Source organism: Euleptes europaea, chromosome 14 (genome assembly GCF_029931775.1).
Source record: "Euleptes europaea isolate rEulEur1 chromosome 14, rEulEur1.hap1, whole genome shotgun sequence".
NCBI lineage: Eukaryota > Metazoa > Chordata > Lepidosauria > Squamata > Sphaerodactylidae > Euleptes > Euleptes europaea.
In genome coordinates, this window is record NC_079325.1 from 8,996,634 (window position 1) to 9,007,372 (window position 10,739).

At 51.7% G+C, this 10,739-nt stretch overlaps 1 protein-coding gene across 1 annotated transcript in view; it reads left to right on the forward strand.

The window, feature by feature from the left end:
- NCAPD3 (non-SMC condensin II complex subunit D3) overlaps nucleotides 1-10,234 on the forward strand; it is a 54,909-nt gene extending 44,675 nt beyond the window's left edge. The window contains exons 28-35 of the mRNA XM_056860867.1: nucleotides 994-1,104; nucleotides 2,278-2,460; nucleotides 3,341-3,498; nucleotides 4,353-4,471; nucleotides 5,217-5,291; nucleotides 8,823-8,897; nucleotides 9,031-9,088; nucleotides 10,156-10,234. Coding sequence (XP_056716845.1) covers nucleotides 994-1,104; nucleotides 2,278-2,460; nucleotides 3,341-3,498; nucleotides 4,353-4,471; nucleotides 5,217-5,291; nucleotides 8,823-8,897; nucleotides 9,031-9,088; nucleotides 10,156-10,234 — 858 coding nt within the window. The remainder of the gene's footprint in view (nucleotides 1-993; nucleotides 1,105-2,277; nucleotides 2,461-3,340; nucleotides 3,499-4,352; nucleotides 4,472-5,216; nucleotides 5,292-8,822; nucleotides 8,898-9,030; nucleotides 9,089-10,155) is intronic.
- The last annotated feature ends 505 nt before the right edge of the window (nucleotides 10,235-10,739 follow it).

Below are 10,739 nucleotides of genomic sequence, written 5' to 3' on the forward strand. Positions count from 1 at the left end.
CCATATCAAGCCATAATTTACCTGTATCAGAGCTATTTAAACCTTTTCTTTAGTTTAAAAGCTGTGATGAAAAAAGAGAAGAAGGGTTGGGTTTTATATGCTGACTTTCTCAAATACTTAAGGGAGACTCAAACTGGCTTACAATCACCTTCCCCTCCCCACAACAGATACCCTGTGAGGTAGGTGGGGCTGAGAGCTCTAACAGAGTTGTGATTTGGGAGCCAGTGTGGTTTAGTGGTTAAGAGTGGTGGTTTGGAGCGGTGGAGTCTGATCTGGAGAACCGGGTTTGATTCCCCACTCCTCCACATAGCGGTGGACCCTAATCTGGTGAACTGGATTTGTTTCCCCACTCCCACACACGAAGCCAGCTGGGTGACTTTGGGCAAGTCACATTCTCTCAGCTTCACCTACCTCACAGGGTGTCTGTTGTGGGGAAGGGAAGGTGATTGTAAGCCAGTTTGAGTCTCCCTTAAGTGGTAGAGAAAGTCGGCATATAAAAACCAACTCTTCTTCTTGCCCAAGGTTACCCAGCTGGCTTTGTGTGGAGGAGTGGGGAAACCAACCCAGTTCTCCAGATTAGAGTCCACCACTCCAAACCACTGCTCTTAACCACTATACCATGCTGGCTTACTACACCAAGAGTATCTCTGTGTGATAGACGAATTTACATCTGCCAACAAGAATCTTACTCGCGCTTCTTCTGCGGCCAGCACCTGCAGTGTCCACTGAATCAGTCTAGGTCATATCGTGGTGTACTGGGCACAGTGAAAAAGAACTCGTGGCAGGTCTTCTATCTGGTCAGCAGAGCAGGGGCCCCTAGCTGCAGCCAGCAACAGCTTGAACCCTTGAATGTAATCACGCTGTAGAATCTCTCCGGAAACCCTTGTCTGACAGCACTTCTTTGATGCCGTGGCGGAGCAGGGCATCTCCCTTGTCTTCAGCAGGGCGGCCCTGTTCAACCCAATGTCTGCATTTGTCCCGTTCGATCCACAGGTTCAAAAGAAGAACTTTATCGAGCACGTCATTCCAATCATCACTTCGCTGAAGACCTTGTTGGAGCAGAGCAGGCTTCCGGCACTGAGGGACCTCATGAACTATCTCCGGGTAAGAAGAAGAGTCGGATTTTGATACCCCACTTTCCCCCTAAGAAGTATCAAACCTGGCTTACAATCACCTTCCCTCACCCCCCCCCCCACTACAGACACCTTTTGAGGTAGGTGGGGCTGAGAGAGTTCCAAGAGAACTGTGACTAGCCCAAGGTCACCCAGTCTGCTGCCCTTAACCACTACACCACCAAGGAAATCCAGGTCACGATGCAAAGGCAGGCAATGGCAAACCGCCTCTGTTCTTCTCTTACCTTGAAAACCCTACCGGGTCACGATAAGTTGGCTGTGTCTTGATGGAAGGAAGGTGTTGATTGCACACAGAACAATAAGAAGAGTTGGTTTTATACCCTTTTCTCTACCATAAGGAGTCTCAAGGTGGCTTACAATCACCTTTCCTTCCCCTCCCCACAGCAGGCACCTTGTGAGGTAGGTGGGGCTGAGAGAGCTGTGTCTAGCCCAAGGTCACCCAGCTGGCTTCATGTGGAGGAGTGGGGAAACCAAACCAGATTAGCCTCTGCCGCTCATGTGGAGAAGTGGGGAATCGAACTCGGTACTCCAGATCAGAGTCCACCGCTCCAAACCACTGCTCTTAACCACTACACCACGCTGACTAGTTGAGGGTGCAGAGTGTCTGTTACTGGCTCAGAACCTAGAGTAAGCTGTGCACCCCTGCTCTGCACTTTCATAACTGCCTCAGACCAAGCCGCAATCATCAGTCCATCTCAGTAGTTGTCACATGCCCTGGGCAGTGCCTCTCTGAGGTCCCAAGCACAGGAAGCTTCTTCCCAGCCCCTCCTACCCAAGATCTCTTTAACTGTTTATGCCAAAGAGGAGGGGCCGTGGCTCAGTGGAAGAGTCTATGCTTGGCATGCAGAAGGTCCCGGGTTCAATCCCCGCCATCCCCAGTTAACAGTGCCAGGCAGTGGGTGAGGTGAAGGGCCTCCGCCTGAGACCCTGGAGAGCCCCTGCCAGTCTGAGCAGGCAATGCTGACTTTGAAGGACCAAGGGTCTGATTCAGCATGCGGCAGCTTGTGTTCTTTCACCGTGCCATTGGGACGTGGGCTGGGGGGAGAAGTGGTTGCCAAGGGCCTTCACTGGCTAAAACGCGGGCGCGAGTACGCAGCCAGGGGACCTCCTGCAATCTGCGTCCGTCTTGATTTATGCCCTCCAGGAGGTGTCGCAGGACTACCGGAATGAAATCAAAGAGCTGTTTGCCGTGGACAAGCAGCTGGCAGCGGAGCTGGAGTACGACATGAAGAAGTACGAGGAGCAGCTGCAGAGGGAGCAGGAGCAGAGCCGGGAGCTCCTGGGGGAGCCGGAATCCCTCCCCACTCTGGCGGCGGTGGCGGCACAGGTACCAACTCCCACCCTGGCAAGGAGGCGCCTCCGGTGCCATCAGTAGGTTTGCCATCCTCCAGGTGAGGGGAGGCAAAGAAACAATTGGTGCAAGGGAAATGATACTTTAATGAGTTTTGTAACCCCAACACGTTTCATGTTCTTGGGGAGGGGCCGTGGCTCAGTGGTAGAGCATCTGCTTGGCATGCAGAAGGTCCCAGGTTCAATCCCCAGCATCTCCAGTTAAAGGGACTAGGCAAGTAGGTGATATGAAAGACCTCTGCCTGAGACCCTGAAGAGCCACTGCCGGTCTGAGTAGACAATACTGACTTTGATGGATCAAGGGTCTGATTCAGTAGAAGGCAGCTTCATGTGTTCTTTGGGGGGGGTCTTTCAGATTCTACTTCGGCATCCCGGGGGGGGGGAACAACATTCTGCTTTGGTGCGCCCCCCTTTTCCTAACCTCCAGGCGAGGCCTGGAGATTTCCCGCTATTGCAGATGATCTCCAGACAATAGTTCTCAGTTCCCCTGGAAAAAATGGCTGCTTTGGAGGGTGGACTCTTATGGCATTCTACCTTGTTGAAGTCCCTCCCGTCCCCCAAACCCATCCTCCCCAGGTTCCCCCCCGCCACCAATCTCCAGGTATTTCGCAACCCAGGGCTGGCAACCCTAGCTGTCAACCACAGCTGCAGCCCTCTAGTAGGTTACCAGCAGGCTGAGGAGCAGGCCTATTCTCTTAGGTGCTTTGGAACACAGGCAGGATAGTGCTGCTGCAGTCGTCTTGTTTGGGGGCTTCCTAGAGGCACCTGGTTGGTGGCTGTGTGAACAGACTGCTGGACTTGATGGGCCTTGGCCTGATTGAGCACGGCCTTTCTGTTCTCCTGTTCCTCTTAAACAGAGGTCTCCCAGCTCCGAGAGAGCAGCGTTTCCTGGGGACCAGCGTAACGCAGCTTCTCCAACCTCCCGAAGAGACTCCTCATCACTGAGAGCAGGTTTGCTGCCTTCATCTTTTGGATTTATGACACCCCCGGCAAGAGTTCTGAAGCCCCAAACCAGGTACGGAGCTCCAAGGAGTCAAAGTGTAGCTTCTTGCTTAAGCTCAGCGGATCTGGACCTGAAACCGCCTTCCGCCCTCCCCCCAACACACCCGTTGCACTGCTTTAACTTTAACTGATAGACTGCTGTATGTGCGACTGCCCCTCTGAGTGCTGGGAAGCTTCGTCTGGGGCACAGCGCAAGGGTCCCGTCTCCTGATAAGGTTGTGGTTGAGATCCCATTCTACAGCGACCCGTCACCTGCGCAAACTTCTTGTACGATCGAGGGTGCGGCTCTTCACCTGCCAAGCCCTTAGCATAGAAACACAGAGCTGGAAGGTTCCTCAAGGGCTATCTAGCCTAACCCCCTGCACAACGCAGGAAATTCACAACTATCCTCACACACACACACACACACACACACAAACACACACTTTCTGGTGACCACTGCCCTATGCCCAGAGGAAGGCAAAAAAAAAACCTCCAGGATCCCTGGCCAATCTGGGCTGGAGTAAAATTGTGGTGGGAGGTAGTTGGGAATTTCCTGCATTGTGCAGGAGGTTGGAATAGATGACCATGGTGGTTCCTTCCAACTCTGATTCTATGACTAGGTGCTTATTTAATCCCCCCCCCCCCCCGGGGAAACAGCAGGTAGTGAGGTGTGATTTTTGATTGGGAAAAGGTCCTAAGAGGGAAAGGATTAATTAAACACACACACCCCAGTTGTTGCAAGCAAGTCTGTAGTTCCTCCTGCTGCGTTTCAGTTTGTCAGAGAAGAGCCAGGTGGTGCAGCCATTGGATTGCCTGCCACTCACCCCCCCCCCCCCGCCCCGGCTGCTAAATGGCCTCTCAGCGTTCCTGTTGTTCTATTCCTAGGAAAGAGTCCCTGAACACCTTCGCCATCCTCAACTCAGCAAGGAAGGTCATGGAGGCGGCTGGCAAGCAGCGCAGCAGGAGCCTGGGAAGCCAGCCCCTCTCGCTGGGGAGTCAGTGGAGCAGCGGGCAAGGTGAGAGGTCAGCCAGGAGGTGGGACTTTGCCGCGTCGTTCCGGAAGCGGGCCGGCGGGCGGATGTTGAGCTGCCTCGCTGGACACGTCTTATGCCAGCGTGATGCAGCGACAAAAAAAGGCTAATGCGATCTTGGGGTGCATCGACAGAGGCGTAACGTTCGAATCGCAAGGTCTCACAATCCCTGCATTGGCCAGGCCACACCTGGAATATTGTGTGCAGTTCTGGAGGCCTCCCTTCCAAAGGGGTGTGGGCAGAATGGTGCGGGTGCAGAGGAGAGCAACGAGGACGATCAGGGGCCTGGAGACTGAGCCCTACTAGAAAGGCTGAAGGAGTTGGGAATATTTAGCCTGGAGAAGAGGAGGTTGAGGGGGGACATGATTGCTCTCTTTAAGTATTTGAAGGGCTGTCACTTAGAGGAGAGCAAGGAGCTGTTCCTCTTGGCAGCAGAGGGTAGGACTCACAATAATGGGTATAAATTACAGGCGGAAAGGTATTGGCTGGATATTAGGAAAAAAATATTTTTACAGTAAGAGTTGTTCAACTGTGGAATCAGCTACCTCGGGAGGTGGTGAGCTCCCCCTCACCGACAGTCTTTAAGCAGAGGCTGGACAAGCTCTTCTCAGGGATGCTCCAGGCTGATCCTGCATTAAGCAGGGGGTTAGACTAGATGGCCTGTATGACCCCTTCCAACTCTACGATTCATTTCACATTTCCCCCGGGTTTCTTCTAGTGACTTTTGGTAGTCTCACCCAGACGTCTTCTGAAACCGCCGTCCTTCATGGCAGAGCCATCAGCACCCCGGAAAGTAAGTTTCCCAGACTGGTAAATTGTAAGTCCATCAAAGCTGGGGTGAGCAGGTGATATGGAAGCTGGGTGGGCAGGTGGTATGGAAGGGTGGGTGGGATTGGCTTTGAGGATCATCCTCCTCTTTGAGGCAATGGGCTGCGGCTTAGCGGTGTATCTGTTTGGCATATGGAAGGTCCCAGGTTCAATCCCCGGCATCTCCAGCTGAAAGGCTCAAGTAGGAGGTGAGGTGAAAGACCTCTGCCTGAGACTCTGGAGAGCCACTGTCCGTCTGAGTAAACAATATTATTTTATTTGCTTCATTAATAACCCACCTTTCTCCCCAATGGGGAGGGCCCAAAGCAGCTTCCGTTGTACTCCTCTCCTCCATTTTTATCCTCACAACAATCCTGTACTGTAGGTTAGGTTGAGCGTGTGCGACTGGCCCAAAGTCATCCGGTGAGCTGCCATGGCACCGTGGGGATTTGAACCCGGGTCTCCCAGATCCAAGTCCAGCACTCTAACCACTACACCATACTGACCTTGAGGGACCAGTGGTGTGATTCATTATAAGGCAGCTTCACATGTCCATGAGAGAGCCCCTGAGTACGAGTCAAATTTGTTTAGATGGTGCTTCCTGGTGCTAATTCTTCAAAGAGACAGGCAGGAGAAATGCCAGCAGTACAGTGTAGAGCTAACCAGCAGTGTTTCTTAAATTATTTTGAGGTCTTTGGTAGGGGTGGGTCTTCGAAACTTACTCTGCCCTCTGGTGTTCCACCCAGCCCCATCACCTGTTCCACAGGTGAGCATGTAGAGATTATTGCTGCGTGCAAAGATCTGTGGATTCACCACAGATTAGAGTCCACCGCTCCATACCACAACACCACGCTAGCCCTCAAGAGATGCCGGTTTGCTTATTTTGGCAGAGGAGCCATAGTTCGGTGGAAGAACTCACGCCATGTGCATGCACACGGTCCCAGATTTATTCCCTGTTCTCTCCAATAAAGAAAGGATCCCAGCGAGCAAGGGTCCCTGCCTGAGACCCTGGAGATGGCTTGGAGTAGAAAATACTTTGCTCAACATATCGGTCAATGACTTTTAAAGGCAGCTTCCCACATTCATTCAGCCTTGCAAACAATTCTGCTGAAGTCGCTGACGGCCACAGTAGTTCCCTCTCCCTCCTTCCCCAGTGCGCCTGTCAATTATTTGTGAACAGCCGGAAGAAACCTTCAAAGAATCAGATCGCTTCCAATTTACCAAACCTTCTGGTCACCCCTAGGCGATTGTGACTCACCACGGGTGACCAGGCCGGCAGCCGCCTTTCACATCTGTGCTCGTCTTATCGACAGCCAAGCTGGCCGCAGATGCCCTGGACCAGTGGTTCTCAACCTTTTTTGCTCCATTCCCCCCTTTCACCATTGTTCAAAATATAATTTTCCCCTTCCCAAGATAGTCTTAACAGCTATTAAAAACAAATTACAATTTTACAGATTGTGCATAATCTAGGAGCCCCGTGGCGCAGAGTGGTAAGCTGCAGTACTGCAGTCCAAGCTCTGCTCCCAACCTGAGTTCTATCCCAACGGAAGTCGGTTTCAGGTAGCCAGCTCAAGGTTGACTCAGCCTTCCATCCTTCCGAGGTCGGTGAAATGAGCACCCAGCTTGCTGGGGGTAAAGGAAAGATGACTGGGGAAGGCAACAGCAAACCACCCCATAAACAAAGTCTGCCTAGTAAACGTTGGGATGTCACCCCATGGGTCAGGAATGACCTGGTGCTTGCACACCTTTACCTTTTTACCTATATAATCTACAGGACATCACACTTCACTGAACAGTGGTCCCAATTCCCCCCCTGGAACCCTAAAATTCCCCCCTGGGGGGAATTCCCTCCTTGTTGAGAACCCATGCCCTAGACTTACACACCACCCTGCAAAAGTCAGCCTTTTCTCTGACTTCGTTGGTAGACTCAATATTAACACCGTTTGTCCTCCTAACTTCCCGTCGTCTGCTTTGCAAAATGTCTTTGGGTGCCACAGCCGAGACAATTTTCCCCACATTTCCCCCCTGGGGCTTGTGCTGACGCTCCGCTTAAATGACATATGCTGGAGGGAGGGGACCGCTAAACCCACTCTAGGGCGCGGGCTGAAACTCCCTGCTTTGCTCCCTAGCTGCATGTCTCATTATTGCCACCTGCCTTGTCTCGTTCGAAGCTGTCGCCACCATGCCAACTCAGGGTCCTAGAACCCTAAAAATGACACCGAGGACAAGGAGGAGGCGACCATTTTCCTTTCTCTTCCGTCACTAGCAATGAGCACAGTTTGCCACAGATAACTGCTGCTGTCAAGGCAACCGGCATGTCGTGCCTCGGCGGATAAGTCCTGGCCTTCCTCACCTTCTCTGCTCCCGCTTTTCGTAGCAAAAAAACGGTTGAGAGGAACCGGGAGAGGATAAACGGCCTGACAGCAGCTCAGGACATCAAGAGGTGCAGCCGAGCCGTGCCTGGCGTTCAGAGCCGCACAGGGCCACTGCACCTGTTGTGATAGTAGAGGAACATTAAAAAACATCTGCAGCCCCGCTGGATCAGACCAGGGCCTGTCTAGTTGAACATCTAGTTTCAGACAGTAGCCAACCAGGTGCAGAGCCCAGAAGCATTGCCTCTGGGGGGGGGGGGGCTCATGGCCCCTGTTAGGAGCGTGCATGGTGTAGTGGTTAAGAGCAGCAGATGCTAATCTGGAGAACCGGGTTTGATTCCCCACTCCTCCACATGAAGCCTGCTGGGTGACCCTGGGCTAGTCACAGTTTTCTCTGAACTGTCTCAGCCTCCCCTACCTCACAAGGTGTCTGTTGTCAGGAGAGGAAGGGAAGGTGATTGTAAGCCACTTTGAGACTCCTTAAAGGTAGAGAAAAGCAAGGTGTAAAAACTAACCTTGTGAGAGAGCCAGCGTAGTGTACTGGTTAAGAGTGGTAGTTTGGAGTGGTGGACGCTAATCTGGTAAACTGGGTTGGTTTCCCCTGCTCCTCCACGTGAAGCCAGCTGGGTGACCTTGGGCTAGTCACATTCTCTCAGCCTCACCTACCTCACAGGGTGTCTGTTGTGGGGAGGGGAAGGGAAGGTGATTGTAAGCTGGTTTGATTCTCCCTTAAGTGGTAGAGAAAGTTGGCATATAAAAACCAACTCTTCTTCTAACTCTTCTTCTTAAAGATCCTTGGTCTAGCCAGGATGAGCTGTAATGGAGCTTGTATGCTCCTTGGGGACAGCGACCTGTGGCCTTTGCAAAGCATCATGTGCATAGATGGTGCGACATAAACTTGCACACTGTATAGTAGATGTACAACTAGGTTTGCAAGTAAAGACACAAAATTAACTACAAGTTTGTTTGTCTGGATACACCGATATGGGTTATCTGTGACCTAAAGAAACATAAGAATTAAAGATTCTCTCTCTTCAGGTTTGCCCAGGAGCCATTTTTACTTGCCACCAGCCTGTATCATTAACTTACAGTAAACCAGCTAATGCAAATATATTTTTGTGCGTGTGTGTTGTTGTTTTTTGCAGAGTCTATTACCAATTTGACTTTCGGCGCTGGAGTCAGTCTCATCAGCCCAACAGACATGCCCACTTCAGCTCAAGGTCTGTGGTTCCTGGTACTAACATAATGGGTTGTCTTCTTCCTTTTCCTATTTCTTCCTCTTCTTCGCTTGTTCTTAATCTTAAACGGGGAAGGTTTGAGCCTGCGTTGACTGTCATGCCGTTCTGTTTGCAGAAAAACAGGTCCGGGATCAGCCCGAGGAGATGGTTTGTTTGGCAGCCCCTGATAAGCCGTAAGTAGAACAGACCCCTCAGCCAGGGAGAATCTTGCAAGTGTACAAAGGGCAGCTTCTGCCAGTTTGCTGGCAGCCAGATGCTTCCCATGGGGAGGGGCCGTTGCTCAGTGGTAGAGCACCTGCTTGGCATGCAGAAGATCCCAGGTTTAATCCCTGGCATCTCCAGCTAAAGGGACTAGGCAAGTAGGTGATGTGAAAGACCTCTGCCTGAGACCCTGGAGAGCCGCTGCCGGTCTGAGTAGACAATACTGACTTCAATGGACCAAGGGTCTGATTCAGTATAAGGCAGCTTCATGTGTTCAGATGGCAAGTGTGATGCGCAGGGAGTGGCTTCTTTTCATCATGGGCAGAAGCCGTATGTTTCGTGAAGCCAGCGGTATCCTCGTGGTGCCAAACAGCCTGGCCCGTATCTCACCACGTTCCAAAGTTGTCTTAACCAGGGGGTTGGGGGGGTGACTTCTGCCAATTTCTCCCTTCCCACAGCAGACACCCCCTCCCACAATTTTGTTCCTTAAAAGCAAGACTTCTCTGGTGGTAGAGGCACTTATTTTGTACGGATTCTGACCGTGCCCAGATGGGCATTGTAGCCAATTGTAGCCACGGCAGGCGGTCAGTGACATGAGATTTCTTTGCATCACCTTGTAGATCGCCACAGCCCCAACCGTGGAAGGTCAACTCTCCAGGGAGGAGAAGCTGCACTCTCCGCACGGGACTGCGCAAGTTCAGTTCCAAGACTCCTCTGAAGCCGGCCAATTGACATTGCACATCTGCAAGTGGCAAACCCTTGTACAGAAGCAAAATCATGGTGTTTATATAAGGCGTGTCCCTTCCCCCCTCCTTTCTCGGAATCTCTTTGCAAATATCTGCCTGCGCTCTGTGTAAATACTTTTTTCTAGTTTTGATATGGTGTTCTTGCTTTGTTTTTAACTACGTGGTACAGATCTCTCTTTTGGAACAGGTTCAGATGCAGCTGCACCAGGCGGCATCAACCGTTTCTTGCCTTGGACCAGGGCTGCTTTCTGGCCTAAGCATTCAACCCGTTCACAGATGTTGACTGGTTTCAGGTCAAAGAGGCAGGTCTGTAACTTGTGCCTGGCGCTGAGCAAAGATGGAATCCCAGGGAATCCTCCCGTACCCAGTTGAAAGCAGGAACCGGCTTAATTTTCATCCTTGGTATGTGCTCATGTTCAGGTATGTGCTCATGTTCAGTCATCTACCTGAGAGAGCTTTCCATGGACGAAAGGCCTGAGCCAGTCCGCATAGTGTAGAGAGACCCTTTAAAATGGTTCTCAGGAAGGGTGTTATGTAAAGGGCAGCACAGAAGAGTTTAATCTTCCAAGTCACTGGGTGGGGGGGTATGAGCTGTGGGCACAGTCCACACATCACATCATCTGTCCAAGATCTGGTGGTTCTAAGGTGCCCTTTCCAGCCACCACCCCCTTCCCCGTGTGCCATCTGAAAAAATTCTTACCGAAGTTAGGAGAACCTCCAGACTGAGCCCCCTTCCCCAGATGAAAGAGTAAACCAGTGCAGGCTGAAGGTTTTCAAATAGCCGCGGTAGGCATGGCCGTGGAGCTGTTAAGCTCGGGACCTATATTTCTCCTCCCAAACGCCAGGTGGATCTTCTAGTTCCACATGTACTCCTTCA